The following is a 20,905-nucleotide window of genomic DNA, read 5'->3' as shown; positions in this document are numbered from 1 at the left end:
ATCTTTATAAAATCAATTAGAGATTAATGAGAAAAAAAAATGCCATTCACATACATATCGCTTAGTTTTATATATCTAACACCTAAAATTTAATATTTACATGCATGGAGCACATTTTTTCTTATAGTACCTCAAAAACATCATTATTTACTAATTTTGAAGTGTATAACTTCTAATGCATCGAAGCTAATCACATGCCTAATATTTCAATGCTTTAAATCTATACATGAGAACGTATATTTCACTTTTAAAAATGATAATATTATTTTTTATGTGATATTAAAGACCAGTGCGCATAAATATAAAAATTTATGGGAGAAAATGCCCCTAAAATTAAAAAGAAATATTCAATACATGATGGGTGAGAATCTACAAAATTTATTATTAAAAAATGAACTATATGTGGCCTTCACATGTTATTATTCTTATGCAAAACTAAGAATTTATACCTATTTTGCATATTTAACATCATAATTTTTTTTGCATTTAATTATATAATAGCCAAAATTTTAAATAACATAAAAAATTCCATTAATATTAACTCATTCAAAATGAAATATACAATTTGATGCACATGTTTTAATGCATTCTAGATACAAATGTAATTTATGAGTAAAAATAAAGGAATAGAGGTTATATTTATAAAAACTTGTAGAATTTTAAATGTTCTAATAAATTCAAGGTCATAATGTTGATTCAATGCACTGAGAATGTGCAGCATATTGGTTGCAATGAAATAATATATCCAAATATATCAAATTTCAATTAATTTATTTCTATAACATTTAAAATTTATTTTTATAATTATACCGCCAAAATCTTTCACATCATAAAAAAATATCACGATTTTAACCTTCAAAATAGCGAAGAACACTTTTTTTCATAACTAAGGCGGCATGCATATAAAAGTTAAAAGTTCATGTGTTAGACATTCATATACATAAGAATTGATTGGTATGTATGTAAATCTTCCAAAAAAATTAAAAAAAAATGTTAGTAAAGAACTTAAAAGTGTTTTTCACTGATCTTCTTTACTTCTGCAACTGCACATCACTCATATACAATTTGATAGAAGCAGCAGTTGCTAAAGATGTCCATAAATGGCTATATATTATATATTTAAGGAAACATATATAGCCAAAGAAAGCTAGTTTGAAGTAGTTTTGCTTGGCTTTGATTTCCTGGCAAGTGGAGGTTTGATGAGATGAACAGGCGCTGCCGGAATGCGCACCCACCACTCCCTTATTCTTCTTATCAGCTTCTCACTGCTCTTCTTCCTCAGCGGCATCTCTCTCGTATAAAATTCAAGCAACAGCATCATGACCAAGTGCCTCATGGGCACAGTCATGAATATTACAGCAATTGCTATCAATGTATACGCCACTTTGTTCGTGCTCTGCAAACACGTTTTTACATATCCAATGCCCATAGTTCCAATGTATACGCCACTTTGTTCGTGCTCTGCAAACACATTTTTACATATGCAACACAATTCTTATGTATTTACATATCCAATGCCCATAGTTCTATATTAATATTTATAATATCTTGATGTCATGAATTTATGCATGAAACATGTGCATTTTACTTTTAAAAAGATAGGGAACTGATTGATCTTCCAGGGATATTATGAATCTTCATTCTCCTTCATTTTTCTGCATAGTACTGCTTAATGCATTAAATATTTGTTTCCATAAAAACTTTTACACATGCTCTACCTATGTTACCTTCCATCTAAATTTCTTTCTTCAAAATTCTCACACATTAAATTTATTACATCCTTCTAATGCATTTTCTATCTTTTAATGGGCTATTTTCCTTTGCTAAGGTTCTTGAGGGAAATAATGTACAGAGATTCCTTACTTTCTTCTAGAAATCATGCCATTAAAATGCTTACTATGCAATATGTATTATAAAGCATAATTTGTTTCATCATTTAGCTAAAAGATGGAACCTGGGGAAATGCTGCCAATAGAATAGCTCTCAGCTTGAGAAGAACTATGCACCCTGTTTGGACGCACGTTTCCAACTGTGAAATAGTTTCCTGTAGTGTCAGAAGCAGTTCAACTGTGCTTCTATTAGGAGGTATTGCGATTCTAAATGCTTCAATTTGTCTCCCCTTTCTGTAATACTTGTTCCACAGCATAACCAATGAAAGGGATGAGAAAACCCCGGGCCATATGTGCCAAATCCAACCTCTAATATTCAAAAAGAAAAACAAAATTAATTTGATAAATAGATGAAAACAAAAAGAGAGATTTACACACCTACCCCTAATTCCTATGTATTAACGTATCAACCTCTTAAACTTCAGTTTTTACACACAAAACACCGGATTTATACTGAAAAGATAGGAATCGGGTGGTCTGTAGGTAAAAATTGAAGTTTGGGTGATTGATATGTTGATACATAGGAATTGGGGGGTAAGTATTTAAACGCCTGAAAAAAAATGAAAGCCAAAAAAATTTTGTAATAGACAACTTTATATTTTCTACAGATAGAAGGCAAACATATGGAAGTGACAATTCAACAAGATAAAATAAGTATATAGATGACAATCTTGAAAATTTCATGGCATGAATAAGAAAGGCATCAACAAGATCTTTAATTAATTTTAATAAATATCATATTTAGCATTTTTAACTAATAATTTATGAGTGAGATAGCCAACTCTGTGCCAGCAGGTCCTTGCCAGCATGTACAAGTTTAGACTAAAAATTCTGCGCATGCAAATAGAAATGTTAAATTTATATTATAAAAAAGAAAATTTTGGGGAATGTTGAGCATTTACTTATATACCAACCAATTCTTATGTATTTACTTATAAATTTTTTACAGAACAATTCTTTTAAAGTCACATAAAAAATACTACTAATTTAACTTTTGAAAACCGAAATACATCTTTTTATACACAAGTAAAGTTGGATATGTGTAAAAATTGAATTTTACTTGCTAGATATGTAAATACATGGGAATTAAGTGGTATGTGTGCAAATCTTCCAAAAAAAAAAAATGCTTCAATACTCTTACAAACAACTGATTAGAGAAATGAAATAACCAAGATTCCACATGGCTGCAATAATTCAACTAGGTTGTTCTAGATAATTTATTATATATTTTAAGTGGAATATAACATTTTCCTCAGATATGGATGTGATTTGGAAGATGAGAAGTACCAAAGAAAGAAAACAAAAAACAGTCTACGTTGGAAAAACAAATATTACCTGTACATAATATATAAGATGAAAAGCAAAAACAAAGTTGACTTTAAGTTGTCCTGCCATTCTGTTAAAGAATAGAGCCACTTGCCTAATTCAAACACTGGAAAAAGTAATTCCTACAGTAAAAAAGAGAATGACTGTTAATTAAAATCAACTCAAACAATTTCGGATGTCAGTAGGAAAATCAAGAAAAGTTAAAATTTTGGTACTTTACGCTGTATATTTTCATAAATTCCAGCACAAATAGTTAGGATATCAAACTTAATTTCTGTAGTGCTAATTTCTTAGGGAAATTTCTTAGAGTGGTTCATGGACTTCTTGTGGGTGGTGACTTTAGTCCCAGATTATTGAATGCGTCAAATTTGATCCGTTAATTCTTCATAACTGATTCAAAATAATCCCACCACTAGACGTATCATATAAATGTTATGGAGAATATTAAATCTAATGGTTATATATTAGGAAGCGTGTATATTTGGAGGATTGATATTAGGTAACCTAACTAGAGGAGATTTAATTACAAGTACTTTTTAATATTAGAATTATTCTTGATTTATATGTTCTAATCCTCTCTTATTTGCAGAAAAGATTATGGTTGATTTTTATGTGTGGAGTTATAACCTTATTTCAGCCATTTTTTTCCTCTCTCCCTACCTGTTGATGGTGGAATAACGCCTTCCTACGGACGTAAGTAGATTTCTACCTAACCATGTAAATTGCGCCGTGTTTGATTGTTTGTTTGTTGTGTGATTCTGTTTTCCACAATATTTTGCACAACAATTTGGTATCAAATATAAAAAGAAGGAAGGCTCTCATGGAGTTGAGATGCATACTAGGTTATTTGCAAAAGGTTTTGCGCAACGAGCATGTATTGACTATGACGGGGTGTTCTCCCCAGAAGTCAAAACATCCCTTGATTTGTGTTCTCTTAGCACATTTAGTACAATACAATTTGATTTTGGAGCAACTTGATGTGAAGACTGCGTTCTTACATGAAGAATTACAATAAGAAATATATATGTTGTAGTTGCCTAGATATGGAGCCTCAAAAGATTTGGTTTTTCAATTAGACATACTTTTACAAATGTTAAAATAGTCATCACGATAGTGGTATAAAAAGTTTGATTAGTTCATGAGGAGACAAGAGTATATGAGAAATCAATACAATCATTGTGCATATTTTAAGAGTTGGAGAATTTGAGTTCATCTGTTAGTATGAGGTTGATAAGATGAAGATACAACCATCCAATATTTAAGATGACGGATTTAGCGGAAGCTCGCAGATTTATTGGCATAAAGATTCTCGAAGACAAGATAATTCAAAAAGTTTGGCTCTCACAAGGAACATGTATTTAGAAGGTGCTGAAAAATTTTAGATCTGATGACTCGAGCAAGGCGTTGAGTCTACCCATTGCATCTCACTTTTAGTTAAGTTCAAATTAGTGTCTTAAAGATGATCAGGAGGGGAAAGATATGTGATTGGTTCCTTATCCTAGTGTAGTGGGTAGTCTGATGTATGTCATGGTTTGCACTATACTAAACATTGCACAAGTGATTGGAGTCATGAGCGGGTTCATGCATGTTTCGGGAAGGAATTATTGGCAATTTACTATTATTTTATCTACTACAGAGGTTAAGCAAATGACGGTCATTGAGACGATGAAGGAAGTGATATGGATGTAAAGCCTACTAAATGACTTCAGAGTTTATCAAGAGTCTCTGACGGTTTTTTGTGATGATAGTTTGAGTGTGATATTCTTAACCACAAATCAAGTTCATCATACTCATATCAAACAAAATGATGTGAGGTACCACTTTATTTGGGATATGATTGGTCAAGGCAGCGTTCTATTGAAAAATATACGCATGAAAGAGAATTCAATTGACATGCCCATAATGATCTACCAGTCCAAAAATTCATCTATTGTAGGACTTTGGTAAAAATCCAAGCTCATGATTGATTGTCCATACGTGAGGCTTGATCCCTTCGAGATGGGATATATGTAGGAAACCATCTTGGTCCAATCATTTCAATGTTGGAGCTCATCTTGATCATCTCCCACTTATTTGGAAGTAAAATATGAGGTAAAAATTGTTATGGAAAGTATTAAATTTAATGATTGTGCATTATGAAGTGTGTATATTAGAAAGATTGATATTAAATAATCTAATGAGAGAAGATCTAATTACATGATCTTCTTTATATTAAGAAGATTGATATTATGAAACCTAATTAGAAGAAATCTTATTACACTATTTTTTCTATATTAGAAAAATTCCTAATTTATATGTTCTAATCCTCTCTTATTTATAGAAGGGATTATGAGTGATTCTTGTGTGTGGAGCTGTACCATTTTTTTCTTTCTCCGCACCTGTTGATAGTGAAATAAATCCTTCCCATGGACACAGGCAGATTTGAGTCAAATCATGTAAATCGCACTATTTTTAATTGTTTGTTTGTTATGTGATTTTATTTTCCGTATTATTTTGCACGGTAATAAATGGATGGAATGTTCACGAAGAAGGCGTTGCTTGGAGGTTCAATCTATCAAACAACTTTATACTACTTAATATAAGGTGATAATTTTTGTTTAACTATTACTAAGCCTAGCCTTCCGTCGAAGTGAGGCCACCTAATAGCTAGGTGGAGATCGACAGACAACAATTGCCAACAATGTTGATGAGAAAATAAGGTCATAAAAAGAAAGAAAAAGTAAATTTGTCATTTGCATTTTTATCTATCTCTAGAATTAATATCCAATTTTGGTCGCCATCCATAGGAATCGTCCTCATGAACCTTACTAGCAGGCAACCTCAATTCCGTGAAGGGTTGGATTTAATAAATAAAAAAATTAGAACATTGTATTAAGTAATATAAAGTAAAGTCGTGAATATAACCTCCAAGCAATACCTCCTGCGTAAAATATTCATCCATTTACACTTCTACTGATAGGGCTAATTTGGTTCAATTTAAAAGATATAAGAAACTACAATGGGCATTTTTAGTAGTTTGGGATTAAAATAGAGTCTCACAAATAGGGCTGTCAAAAAAATTCGTTGTTCGCGAACAGCTCGTGTTCAGCTCATTCGTTAAGTAAACAAGCCGAACACGAACAAGTTTTTAAAGCTCGAATTATAAACGAGTCGAACACGAACAGTTCTTTATTCGCTTGTGTTTGGCTCGTTTTATCTCGAAATAACAGTTCTTTGTTCGCTCGTGTTTGGCTCGTTTTATCTCGAAATAAAAAAAATTTTATATAATTATTTATATAATAATATATTACATATATTATTTATATAATAATATATTATATATATTTATATCTAAGTTTAAATCATAACATCTCATGTGGTAATGTGGTTAATCCCTTATTTTGTATATATTTGGTCCAGGTTCGAATCTCACACTTTACATCGATTTTTTTCAATTTAATTTTAACGAGCCAATTTCGAGTCGAACATGAGTCGAACACGAACACAAATATTTAAATCGAGCCGAACACGAACATACTGTTCACGAGCCAATTTCAAAAACGAGCCGATTTCGAACACGAGCTATTTCGAATGAGCCGAACACGAGCCCAACCTGAGCCTCGCTCAAGCTCGGCTTGTTTACAGCCCTACTCACAAATAGTTTAGATATCATTTTTTAATATTTTTTGCAAATTCAATGTATTTATTAGTAGAGTTAATGGCTGAGAGTGTTGCCTAATTTTCCATTGATGGGAAGGTTTCCAATATTTAGTCAATCAGCAAATTTTAAGATTATTATTACTTTGGGTCAAGCAAAAAAATTCCATTAGTTTGAGTTGATAATTACGAGGCAAATGGAGAAGGCAATATTATCATTTAAAAGTTATGTATCGTAGGGAATGACCGTGGTGGTATAACTTAGAAGATAGTTCATAGTTGTCAAAGTTTACAATGAATATTGGTTGGTGGATAAAATAAAAATATCTGGTTGACCATATATGATCAGCACCGATTATAGACAGTTTTCTTGATAGTTGAAAATGGATGTAAGAAGTCAAGCAACAAAAGGTAGTTGATATAGTTGTTTTTGCCTTCTGATGAAAGAAGATATTACACAGCCAAGAAGGTGAAGAATAAGTCTCAAAATGTGTAAAACTAACTTCAACTATTTGTTGTCCAAATATTGATCAGAGCCCAGAAGTTCTCCACAACATAAAATTATACCTACTATAAAATTTTCTAAAGTATATAGAAATAGGGCCTATTATTGAATTCAACATGGATATTTTCATACTTTTTACTTAAATCTACCAAACCAAATAGTTTCATCACATTATATTCTGTGTATGAATTTATGCAAGGAGAAGGACTGATCATCCTCCTAGATAGTGATTCTACCTAGTTAGACCAGATCGGGGATAGAAAGGGCTCCTATTTTAATGTTATGGTGCCATTTAAATCACTGCAAAAAGAAGGTTATCTTGATTGGAAATCTTCTGGAAGCATAGTTTGTTTGGTGCTCATTCAATTTCTTGAAGTTTTTTAACTCAGTGTTGAATGCTTTGAGTATGTACTTTTGTTTTCATATGGTTGCTTCATCTAGGGAGATTTTGGAACCCTATCAATGATAGAATAAATTAAGTTCAGTAGTTGCATAAAAAACTCAAATATTAAAGAATGGGGAAGAGCATCCAAGGTCCATAAAAATAAAACGACAACTGACACGATTTCAATAGCTTCCATTAATGTAAGTATCACAAAGAAAAATCCTAGCGTGTTAAGAATTACCTTTATCACAGCTAAATTAGTATCAATATCTTCCATTTTAACCTGATCCAATGTTGCTTGTGCAGCCTCAGCCCTGCCAGAATACAGAATTGTTTTCTTGACAGCCTTTTGTAATGAACTTATCTCACCCACATGAACATCCCTGTGTAAATTCTCTCTTTCTTCGGGCCATTGTTCGCTCCGTAATAACTTAAATCCCAATTTACAGAGCGCATACAAAGTGAATGGGAATGGACCATTATGTGAATCCTCAATGGCATCACAGTCATGAGATCGAGCAAACAAAAGTTCCAAATGATTATACAAAGCTTCTAATATCTTGTCTCCTTTTGGAAGTTTTTCTGCTAAGTTAAACAAGAGTGTAGTCCTAAATTGCGAGGGAATAACATGAAAATTATCTTTTGTAACACGAAATCTGAAAATGCCTAAAATGGCCATTGAAAGAGCTTCTTCCCTTTGAAACTGTTTGAGATTGAATTTTCTAATAAATCTATGAGCATATAAAACTTCCCGGATGATTGCTAGCCAGTAATCTCTTCTTGAATGCCCAATGATTTGAGGAAACTCGAAAAAGATAGGCTCTGTTCTGTTACAAAACAAATTAGTAGGACAAAATTGTAATATTCATTCCTACTGTAAAAAAATGTTACAGCACTCACAGAGAGCTTGCTTTGTACATCACAGCATTATCAAAGAGATGAGCTCCCCATGGCCCAGTCAGTTCACGTTTTACCACCTGCTTGAAATCGTTTGCCAAGTCATACTTAATAGCTTTCTCATATGAACCAACCCCAAATCGCTCAAAGTAAAGAGCACGGTTGGTCAATGTTAACCTTCCTGACATACAGAATGAGAAACGTGTTAAAATAGTCCCTGACTCTTGGCAAGGGGGTCATTTTAGTCCAGAGTCTATAGAGGTGTCAATTTAGTCCCCAAATTCTTTTAATACAGGATGAAATAGTCCCCATAGAAGACCATTTCAGCTAAAATTTAAAAAGATTGGCAACTAATTTGACACTTTTTTAGACACTGGGACTAAACTCTCCATTAAACAGCCAGATGACTATTTTGGCTCTTTACTCTGTAATGATCATATCCCTGAAAAATTTTAAATAGAACATAATTAGAAGAGTTGGCCACATGGGAGACACTTAACCAGGTGATGTGGACATTCCAATATGTTGCAGAACTAAATTAGTGGGCACTGTGCCATCAAAATCTAATATAATTTCTTCTTGAGCGAGTTGAAGAGATGAAATTGATGTTGGTCCTGTGAGACATCGTGCAGAATTGAGCACTCTGAAAAAATCAATAATTTTGGTTTATCATCATAATATTGCGAAATCGTTATTTTAAATACAAAACTTTACATTTAGCTTATTATATAGTGATGTTGCAAATTAATCAATTTGCAAGAGTTCAACCAAACAGCTCTAACTCTTATATTCACAACTTATCACAACTACGATACCATAGTTAATTTCAACCAACTATAAGAGCCCTTGGTTAACTAGCAAATTTTGTTTTTATTATTCTTTGGACAGTCACAAATGTTGAAAAAAAACTGCCATAATAGATTTGGTATCAGTTGAACAACAAAAAATTCAGAGAAGATTCATACTTAATACTAAGTACACAAAGCATCAAATTCATTTTATGGTTAAATTATAGTAAATATTTTGTGTCTCATTTTTTATATTTTTTTATAGTGAAAAATAACACACAAATTATGAAACCTCTAAATTGTTTTTGGTTATGTAACTTATTTTTACTAAAAAAACAAAAGTTTTCATCATAAAAAGTTCATTATTGATAAAATTGATTCATAAGTTAGAATGCTTACTTGTTTAGGCATTTGAGATACTTGTCATATATCAGTAAATGTAGTTGCCTACCAGAAGAGCTTGTTAGTGCATCAAAAAGATTGTGGACAGTGATTGAATCGGCTATTGCAGGACAAGCAGGAGCTATTTTGGCAAAGGCTTCTAAGCCAACAGTATTTTTGTAATCCACCTGATGAACAAAACTATGAAGAAATATTAACATGAAGTTAAACTTTCCATCTACAAGTTTTTAATTATAAGCTAATGAGGCTTCGTCAGAGAGGCTTTTTCACTTTTTTTGTGATAGGAAAGGCAATGGGCAAAATAGAATGATTGTTTGGATGAAAAAATTGTACAAATTGTTATCTGTTTTTTTCTGAATTTATTATAGAAAATCTACTTTTAGGAAAGGAATAAATAATGTTATTCAAAAGGCAATTTTTAAAAATCTCTGCTGGCAAAAACAAAAAGGAGCATTTACAAATATACCGCATAATTCCTATGTATTTACATATTTAACACCTAAACTTTACTTTTTACATTTATACCACTTAAATCTTTCATATCAAAACAATAATACTGCTATTTTGACTTTTAAAAAGTGCAATATACGTTCTCATGCATAGGTAAGGCACATATGTAAAAACTGAAGTTTGGGTGTTAGATATGCAAATGCATAGGAATTGAGTGGTACGTATGTAAATCTTCCAAACAAAAAAGGTTGTGTTGCATTAAACGAAGCCCAGTCAAAGAAAACAATGTGTGAAAATGTCGTTGGCTAACCTGGACGGCCATGCTTGTAGCACTTATATAGAAAAATGATCCACCATCTTCCTCCTCAATTCTTGGATGCTTAAGGAAAGAGGATTCCTATAATTGGAAACACCGTCTTGTAAAGAATGAGGGAATAAAAACCACATTTATATTACTTGAGAGCAAAAATCCAAGTAACTGAGGAAAGAAATTTAAATATAAAATTAAACTTGATCTTCTACTTGAAGATCTTAGGAATCTCACTTGTAGTAATGCTTCACTCTTTGTGTCCGGCGTTTCCCATGCAAGCATCATCTCAAACATTAAGTGTCTAATCGCTTTGTCGCCAAGAAGATCTGGTTGTTTAATGATCATATGAAGGGTCTTATAAGAGCAAAATTCTATGATATTCCGAACATATTTTGAATTAAATTTGACACAGTCAGGAAGTTCATTCTCAAAATCCTGCAGCAACTTATCAGTTGAAATGAGCAAAATCCTGCAAGCAGGAATCAGTGATTCAGTTTCTCAAAAAGGAAATATCTGGCAACTTAATAAGATGGAAATAAATTTCAATAAAAGTAGCAGAGAGAAAAATCTTTTAACTTTGCATTATTTTGAAAAAAAAGGGGGAATCATGTGAATCTTAGGGTCTGGGGCAGCTGCAGCTGTTTAAGAAGCAGTTGTGAAGCTGTTGAAAAAGAAGTTGTTCAAAAAGTTGCGGTGACTATTACATTTTTTTTTTAATAAAGTCAGACTGCAACTTTTTTGCAGTTACCGTCGGTAGCCAATTCTAGCGGGAAAATTCAACTTTCAACTACAATATTTTGATAACGCAGACAAAACAAAATTTTGCCAAATAAAAAAAACTGCGGTGCGGTGTGGCACCACCGCCTCAAACACACCCTTAACCAAATGTATGAGTAGTTAGAATAAGATACTTAAATGTGGAAAGCATTCTTAAATTCTCGGGCATCACATTTTTGTTTTATATTTTTCATGTGATGAAATTTAACTCTAAGAAATTATATTATAGAAGAGTTTCTCCTTAAACGCACATGATCTGATAGTATTAAAGTAGTCTATCAGATAATTAGTGCATTAAAGTCATACAAAATTCTTGTTGTTTACGTTGATGATTATATAACAATAGTAAAAATATTATGAACAACTTTATGCTTTGCTACTTCTGGTGTAGAAAAAACACATATCAGACAAATTGATTACGTTCAGATCGCTAAGAAACGCATATGTGACTCAATATTTAAGCAAACTAAAATTTAACATATATTTTGAGCTTCATTTTAATGAGTATTGATACGTCAACAACAAATTCAACTTCTGACACGAATCTCAAGGCATGACATGGATCCTAATGCGCCTTTTTGAGAAAGAAACGTTTAAGCTTTGATAAAAAGTCAACCAAAACTTTGATTTCAACAATTTATAGTCAAACTGTCCGGCTCGACTAGGCGGACCCATTGGTACCAAAATTGGTCCAATCCAAGATAAGTCAAGCCCCGATCAAGCCATTAACCAATTTTTGAAAGATTTTCGGGCATTTTTAGAAGATCAAATGAATGTTGAATCTGGTGAGTTTATAATCGAATCGAGAATCTCGACAAGATGAATCCAACAAGCCTAAGATCGCCCAATTTCGACATCATTAAAACACTCAAATGTTCATCAATATCGTCCTATCAAGAGAAACTTTTTGGGTCGTCCGATCAAAGTGTTTCATATTCATTTATTAACTGCAATTAATATTCTCTAAATAGAACATCATCCCTCTTATGAGGGAAGAAGAGAGCTTGAGGCTTTAAGAAGAGCTTGAAGCTTTGAGAAAAAACTGAAGTCAAGTATCAATCAAGTCTTCGTCAGCCACCGCCGACCATCGTCAACCATCGTTGACCGTCGTTGATCATCGCCAACTAATGTCGGCCACCACCAGTCAGTCATCGCCAATCGCTATTGATCGTCGCTCGTTTCTTGTAACAAGTTCATCCTCACGTTAACGTTGTAACTTAGGAGACATTGTAAGTCTTATCCGTTTGTGGAACAATGAACCTTTATAATAATCAACTTTTAGTGGATTTTTTACAACTGTTTCAGATCTCGTGACTTTTTCCCTTTACATTTGTTTCACTTAAAAACTTTTAGTGTCTCAACTGGTTATTTCTTTCAACTGAGTGCGTGTTGAATTCTCATGTAATGCTAAAACAATAATTCATTATTCTACCGCTGTGCATTTTCTAGCATGCATCAAGTACTAAAGCAATTCATTATATATACATATTGAAGTGTGCTAGAAAATTCGCAGTACTAAAGCAATGTATTATCGTCTTAGCATGGTACAAAAATTTATCACATACTCGGAGGTGAACAAATAACTAGTGGTAGCATCGGAAGTTTTTACGTGGAAACCCCGTAAAGGAAAAAAAATCACGGGGTCTAAACCTTATAAGTACAATTTTTTATCCCACATGCGGCAGAGGGTTACAAGGTCTCTCAAGTTATAACGTCGGCGTGCAAATGAACTTATTTTAAGGAACAAGCGACAACCAATGGCAAGTAGCGGCGGCCGACAGTTGGTGGTGGACGGAGATAAAAGTGATGTTGGACCCCAACTCATTTTCAAAACTCCAAGCTCTTTCTCAAGCTTCGAGTTCCATACTTCTTCTCAAGCTTCGAGTTTCATCCCTCTTTTCAAGAGAGAGATGGGGTTCTATTTATAGAGTTTCAGGTGCAATTAATATATAAATATGAACCACATTGAACAGACGATCCGTAGAGCTTTCTTTGATCAAACAACATTTGATGGATATTTAAATGTCTAAATGATGTTAGAATTAAGTGGTCTTAAACTCGCTGGATTCGTCTTGTTGAGAAGCCTAATTCGACTATAAGTTTCTCGGATTTGACATTCATTTAACTTTTCAAATAAGATTGAAAATCTTCTTAAAATAGTATAATGTCTTGATATGAGCTTGATTTGACTTGGATTATACTAATTTTGGTATGATTGGGTCCTTCTTGTCAAGCCGGTTAGTTTGACTATAAGTTTACTGAAATTGGAGTTCTAATTGACTTTCAATTGAAGTTTGAACATTTCTTGCTCAAAAAATTGCCTTAAGATCCATGACATCTATCGAGATACGTGTCATACAATGAAAATTTATTAAAAACGTATTAGTTGTCTCCTTATTTTCAGACTAGATCAACTTTATCATCCAAAAATATATTGATCTTATATATATATATATATATTGTTTTTATTTTTTTTTTTCAACATTATGATATATACGATTGACCTAAATTTATGGTATATGAGAATTATTTTGTAAAAATGAAATGAAAATAAATGTTTGTTAGCATCACTTTTGATGTCACGAGCGTAGGATGTTACCTTGAGTACTACAGAACCTTGTTTGATGCACGTGTTAATTTTCATAGTCTCAAACATCCATTCAAACCTACCAGTACATGTTTTGTGTGTGGAACTAGGGTTAGTGTCGATTTAGCCCTACCCGGGAGAGCTCACTTTTGGGTGGTGATAGTTTGGACATGAGATAGATAGAACATTCATTTTGATGTTCAGATGTCATTCCCCGACCATTCAAAGCCTCCCATGGCTAACAGAAGTCAGAAATCTCTCCTACACACGTTTTGGATAAAATCAGGGTTTGAGTCGTTACACCCGTGTGACGGTTTGAGACACCCATCAATGTTAAAAACCCCTAATATAAAATCTATAAAATGTTCAATTTAAAAGTTATGTGACCATATTTCAATGATATTTAGTCTCTCATAGCTTATATATCGAAAAAAATCCTTCCACGAACTTTTCCGCACAATTTAGGGTTTACCGAGCCAGACCGACGCCTAGGTGCCTGGTTAAGGCAACAAGGCACCTAAAGTGACGCCCCAGAATAGAGAGGGCGGCGCTTAGGCACCCAGTATTTGGTGCAAAGGTGCCACGGGAGCTATCAAGTTCTGATTTTTTTGGTTCTTTTGACCAAATTGGCCCACTATAAACCAAATTTGAGCTTAGTAAAAGGAGGGAAAAGTTTAATGAAAGTGCTTAGCCTCCAACCATAATTAGGGACCAATCACATGCCTCATGAAGGGGTCATTTTAGGTTAAGCATGGGCAAAGAGCTTGGCCTCATAGAAAGGCATTTCCCTCCATTCCTCTTGCATCCAACGGCCATTTGAATTGGTGAAGGGGTCTCATTTGCTAAGGAGATTGAGAAATATTCTTGGAGTGGTGGAGAGCTAATGAGTTTTCTTCTTCCAAATCTTCATTTTCTTCCCTTCTTTCTGATTTTCTTCTTCTTCTTCCATCAAACTTTAGAGGAGAGTGTGAGGAAAAACTTGGGGAAACTTCTTCAAGGAAAGACTTCATTTCCTTGTGAAAAAGAAGAGCTTCATCCCGTTTGGAGGAGGACGCAAACTTCATCTCGCTTGGGAGTTTGAAACCCGTTGCGATAGGGTGTCGGAAAATTGCATCAGTCAAATGAGAGGATTTTTGGAAGTTGCGGCGAGCGGGAAAGTGATCCCTTTTATCCAGAGGGAACACTTCCAAAACCAGGAGTCGTAGCTCATCACAGATGATATCGGCATAAGTGGCAGTAAGGCGGGGCGGTGCTAGGTGAGTTTCATGAGACAGATGAGTGGAACTTATAATATCGTGAAGATCAGCATTCAGTCTCGGCAAAGGAATGGTTTCATCATTAGCAGAGAACCCAGTGAGTGGGGTATTTCCCGTTGAACGTCAAACTAGTGGCAAGTAAGCTTCATTGAGTTACGTTTGTGCCCCCCACGTAAGAGGTGAAGGATCTAGTGTTGAGACTCCTCCATCCTACGTACTTGGTCTTCCTGAGAATGACCAAGGCACCTTCGTCAACAGGTTAATGCCTTTCGGAGTAAGAGTATGTGGAGGCCTGATTCCCTTTGTTCCATGACTGTCTTCCGGAATAATGGATGTTGGAGGGGGATACTCCGTTGTTGTGAGTATTGCATCTGGTGGTCATGCAACAATTCTTGCTAGTATTTTGTGGTGGGAATGTTTTCTTCCCACATATGGCGTCAGACTGATGTGTGCTATAAAATTCACGGCAATAGAGTAATGTATTATCGTGTAAGTGTGGTATGAAGGTTTAGCACATACTCAGAAGAGAAAAATAATTAGTAGTGACACCATAAATTTTTATGTGGAAAATTCATAAAAAGAGAATACTACTAGGTCTAACCCAACTGAAGAAATCTACTATAAATTGCAAATTACAAGTATTTTCCCTTATCCCATAGGTGGGAGAGAAATACAAGATCTCCTAAGTTACAATGTTGATATGCGAATGAATTTGTTGCAAGAATGGACAGTGACAGATAGCGATCGATGACAACCGACAGCTGGTGGTTGGCAGCGGCAATAATGATACTGGACCTCAGTTACTTCTCAAAGCTTCAAATTTTTTCTCGAGCCTTAAGATCCCTCCCCTTTATCAAGAGAGGTACAAAGTTCTATCTATAGAGTTTCAGTTGCAATTAATGCATAAATATTAACTAATTTTATGGGACAGTCCAGAGAGCTTCATTTGATCAGACAAAGTTTGATGGATATGTGAGTGCTAAAATGATGCCAGAATTGAGCGATCTCGAGCTCGTAAAATTGTTCTTATCGAGACGCTTGATTCGACCATAAGTTCGTCAGATTCGACATTCATTTGGCCTTCCAAATAAGATCGAAAAGCTTCTAAAAATGGTTTAATGGCTTGATCTAGGCTTGATTTGACTTGGATAAGACAAATTTTGGTATCATTGGGTTTTCTCGTTTAGCCGGTCAGTTTGACTGCAAATTTGTTGAAATTGGGATTCTAGTTGACTTTCAATTGAAGTATGAACATTTTTTGCTCAAAAGACTGTCTCGAGATCAGTGTCATGCATCGAGATACATGTCGAACAATAAAAATTTATTGATGGTGTATCGCACACACACACATACACACGTATATAAGTACGTGTATGTATGTATGTATATATAAATTGCATCATTTATTTTAACCATTGCATTTTAATCAAATTGTTGAGATCTGGGTATTATAATTATTATAAAAGTTACTTTGCTGAAATTTAATGTAATTTGAGTTGAATATCAGCCTAAGAAGCCTAAATCAAACCAAATAAGAACAAAATCGAACACAAACCAAGCTTGAACAAAGCAAAATTCAAGTGAGACAAGCTTTAACAAGAGCTAAGCTCGCTTGAGCATGGCACATTTATACCCCCTACCAAGACAAAATTTTGAGAGGAAAATGCTGTAAACTATATATTTTGTACCAAAATGTTTGGACAAACTCCATATCCTTCTTAAGACATAAAAAAGTGTAAATATACGTTTATATTATGAGTTTTAAATTCTAACACAGCTATTTTCCATTGATGAAGTCACTCTGCTCTTCCTCGGCTCCCGGATATGCTTCAAAATGTAAACTATTATAGCTTTTATAACAAGCATTGCTTTAAAGCATTGCATTAATTTAATCAGTCAATCAATTATCGCTAACCTCCCCTGAAAAGAAAAATTTTCAATAGAAAGGCGTAAGAATCACAATGTGATGAAATTGATGCCATTATAAAGCTTATTACAAGACGGATTAAACAATAAAAAGGGAACAGAATGAAAGAAATTCGAAGAACTCAAAAAGGATGAGATAGGGCAGAGGGCTTAAGAGGATACTTGCAACAACGATGGATAACTGAATTGGCAATGGTCGAGAAACCATTAATGTGCTCTACTGTCGACGTCTCTTCCATATCTGTAAGCCTTCCTGCTATCTTCTTTTCTGGTTCTTGCTCTCTCTCTCTCTCTCGCCAGGCCATGGATGGCCTTTAAAAAAGAAACAAACAAAAACCTCTCGGAAGTTAGTTGCGATTCGGCGATTTCGAGAATAAAGAAGGATATTTTTTGACACGTGTCATTATATATATTTTATTTTTAACCTATTTCTAACGTGGCATTTATTATTTTCTTCATCATCAAATTAATATATTTACATTATATATATATTAATTTACTTTAATGTCCAAATACTTTGCAATAAAAGGGACTAATGACTTATGTGTAAGATACCATAAGAATGCATAACTTGTAATACTTGTCTTTTCTTTCTCTCATCCGGTGCTTATAAAATTTTTTTCCCGGTGAACGTAGGCGATCAATTTAACATCAAATCATGTAAATCCTATTTTGATTGTTGTTGTATGAGTTTGTCGGCATTATTTTTACATAATAATTGATATCAGAGTTTTGAGTTCATCATCAAAGAGTGATTCGACCTCGACAGCAATAAATATGACATATATTGTCGACAATTTTTTAAGTAGGTGATCTAAAATGTTTGTTGGTAGATTTGAAGGCCGCCAGCTTGGATGCAAAGATTCGACGTGAGTGGAAGAAAGGAAACAGTATAAAAGGTAGCTTTGCCTTATTTGCTTGGAAGAGTAAGAAATAATAAGAAAGTTGTAATGTAGGGATAATCAGAAAAGGAAAATCCAATTTCTGATAGGAAAGAAAAAAAAAAAAGCAAAAGCTTCTCATTTCCGGAATACACACAAAATAGGAAAGAGAGAGAATTTTGGAAAAGAAAAAAAAAATAATAATAAGGAAACAAGAAAGACTATTTTTTTTTTATTTTCTGAAAGCTTTTTTTCAGTTTTTTTTTTAATCTCTTTTTTTTTCTAGATATTCTGCTAGAGGATTTTTTTAAAGAAATTTTAATAGTGGAAACAAGAAAATATAGAACGATTTTAGGTTATTCAACGCTCATTATGATAGTTAAAGTATCAATTTATTAGATTGTTACCTCTTATCAAAATCAATGTGACAAAATTTGACAGCAAGAGAAATTTTGACATGTGACAATGCAAGGTGATGGTTGTGATGTGCTCTCTAAATCTAGAGGGAGTCTTCAATAATAATGAATGTTCTAAAGAGAAGTCAGGGAGAGATTCGTTAAAGATAAACAAAAGGTGCTTGTTGTGTGATTCAAAATTGTTTGACCCATAATATAAATATGAGTCGATAATAGAGGCTTCTGCAGGAAAATTGTGGAGGATGCTGAAACACAAATAACTCACGAATAACTTCGAGAACTGTCTCCATATGAAGCATTTACTCTGCATATTTTGAATTTGATAGAAGATTACTATTAATGAGCATTTCAATGACTTTACAAAACTGTTATTAGATTTATTAAATTTTGATTAGGAGGTTAAAAATGAAGACAATGCACTCATTATGTTAAAATTGCTCCCACAAGAGTACAAAAACTTCACTGTTACACTAATTTATGGGAAGGAGATTTTAGAATATGGTGAAATGAATAGAACACATTTGAATCAGGAGTTTCATCGAAGGGATAAGAAGTCCGTAAAAATGGATTCAGTCGAGGCACTTATACTTATACTTCATCTTGACAGATTTGAAAGGAAGAATAATTATTGAGCGGAAAAAAGTGTCATCGACGACACTTCTCAAAAGTGGAGCAAGTTTCGTGAGAGCAACTTTTGGGGAAAAATCAATCTGTTTTATGTGCAGCAACTAGTCATTGGAAGAAAAATTATCTGAAAACTAAAGATGGGGAAAAATGTTGCATCTGAGGCAAATGCTAAATCACACTTCGATGACTTTCAGGCACATTTGAGAAGTAAAATGAATGTCGAATACAACAATACAATAGTTGAATGGAGCTTCTTGACAAGACAAATCCAGCAAGCCCAAAATCGATCAATTCCGACATTGTTAAGACACTTAAATATCTATTAAATGTTGTCTGATTGAATAAAACTCTTCGGACCTTCCGATCATATTAGCTCATATTCATGCATTAATTGCAGTCAAAACACTATAAATAGAGCCCTACACCTATCATGAGGGAAATATAGAGCTAGAGATATGAGAAAAAGCTTGAAGGTTTGGGGATGACTTGAAGTCCAACACCACTACTGTCGACCGCTGCAGACCACAATTGACCTCTGTTGACTATCGTTGACTTTTGCTGATTGTCGTCGACCACCACTGATCTTTATCTACCTCTGTCGATCGTCGTTGCTCGCCGTCAATCTTCGTCGACCATCGCCAACCACTGTTGGATCACCGTCAACCATCGTCGACCACCAACAATTGTACACCACCAATCGATATCGGTTGTCGTTTGTTCCAAGCAACAAATTCATAAGCACGTTAATGTTGTAACTTGGGAAACCTAATAATCATTTTCCGTATGTGGGACAAGTGGTTGCAACTGCATTCATATTTTTACAGTGAAACTCTTGAGATCAATCATACCCTACAATTTTTTCCTTTTTCACATAAAAACTTCTAGCGTCATTATTATTTGTTTTCTTTATTTTGAGTGTGTGTTGAATCTTCGTACCACATAAAGACAGTAATCTACTACTCTACTAAGGCGAATTTTCTAGCACACATTAGTGGGTAGTTATGTAAATGCGCATATTAAATTTTGTATTTTTATATCTACTAACAAGGTGTTTAACTTCAATTAGGATTTAAGTTAAAATGAATTTGGTAAATCCGAAAAATCCTTATTTATCAAATTTGAAATAATGTTTGGTTCAATTATTGATATATTCTGTTGCGTTTAGCTTAAATCTATTGAGCTAATTTTTTTTAGAACACTAAGGGTCCGCTTGGGGCAGTTTATAAGTGCGGACCGTGTTTTTAAAACGCCGCCGTATTGTTTAGTTTGCCCGTTTCACCGGCTTATCTGAAATTGCATTTGGTTTTTTACACGGTTTTTTACACTAAACGCAGGCTGCGGGTCAACCGCTGCGGCCGACCTGCGAGCTGAGTTTCAGGATAAACAACCTATCCTGAAATGCACAAGCTGCCCCAAACGGAACCTAAATCTACTAAATATAACTAATAAGTGAATTTAAGAGGGAGAACAAATAAAAATTGAATTTAACTTAGGGGAAATATATTTAATGTTTTTATGATATTTATTAGATATATAAGTTAAATTTAACTTAAATACACACGGTTCATAATAAAAGTATATAATGGAGTAAAAAGCGCCTAACGGCCGATATATCGATGGTCTGCCCTCCGACGACCGACGACCGAAAAATTATTCCATACGGATCGACACCGTGCCCGATCCGGAGCTTAAATCACCTGATCTACGGTCCCGATGTATTTCGGTGGGCCCCACTTATTTTATTTTATTTTTTTTAAAGGAAAATAATCCCTTCGGAATCGGACGCAATAATTTCTCCCGACGACCAACATCCGGTCCATTTTTTTTCTTCTTAATCGCCGCACAAC

At 33.9% G+C, this 20,905-nt stretch overlaps 1 protein-coding gene across 2 annotated transcripts; it reads right to left on the bottom strand.

Moving 5' to 3' along the window:
* Positions 1 to 1,001: 1,001 nt before the first annotated feature.
* On the bottom strand, positions 1,002 to 17,462 carry LOC110019491. 2 transcript variants are annotated; one of them, XM_020717159.1, is made up of 10 exons: positions 17,297 to 17,462; positions 10,823 to 11,057; positions 10,589 to 10,675; positions 9,826 to 9,995; positions 9,139 to 9,281; positions 8,642 to 8,819; positions 7,983 to 8,568; positions 3,225 to 3,337; positions 1,955 to 2,198; positions 1,002 to 1,396 (listed from the first exon to the last, which is right to left on the bottom strand). In XM_020717159.1, exons 1-10 carry the CDS (start codon positions 17,437 to 17,439, stop codon positions 1,148 to 1,150), a joined length of 2,148 nt encoding a protein of 715 aa, XP_020572818.1. In that variant the 5' UTR covers positions 17,440 to 17,462; the 3' UTR covers positions 1,002 to 1,147. The 2 variants fall into 2 exon arrangements, with proteins under 2 accessions (XP_020572818.1, XP_020572819.1); XM_020717160.1 differs by having other exon boundaries at positions 10,823 to 10,914.
* Positions 17,463 to 20,905: the final 3,443 nt, after the last annotated feature.

This window comes from Phalaenopsis equestris, unplaced genomic scaffold (assembly GCF_001263595.1).
Source record: "Phalaenopsis equestris unplaced genomic scaffold, ASM126359v1 Scaffold000060, whole genome shotgun sequence".
Classification (NCBI taxonomy): domain Eukaryota; kingdom Viridiplantae; phylum Streptophyta; class Magnoliopsida; order Asparagales; family Orchidaceae; genus Phalaenopsis; species Phalaenopsis equestris.
Note: the sequence above shows the minus strand (reverse complement) of the source record. Positions and strands in the feature narration are given on the sequence as shown.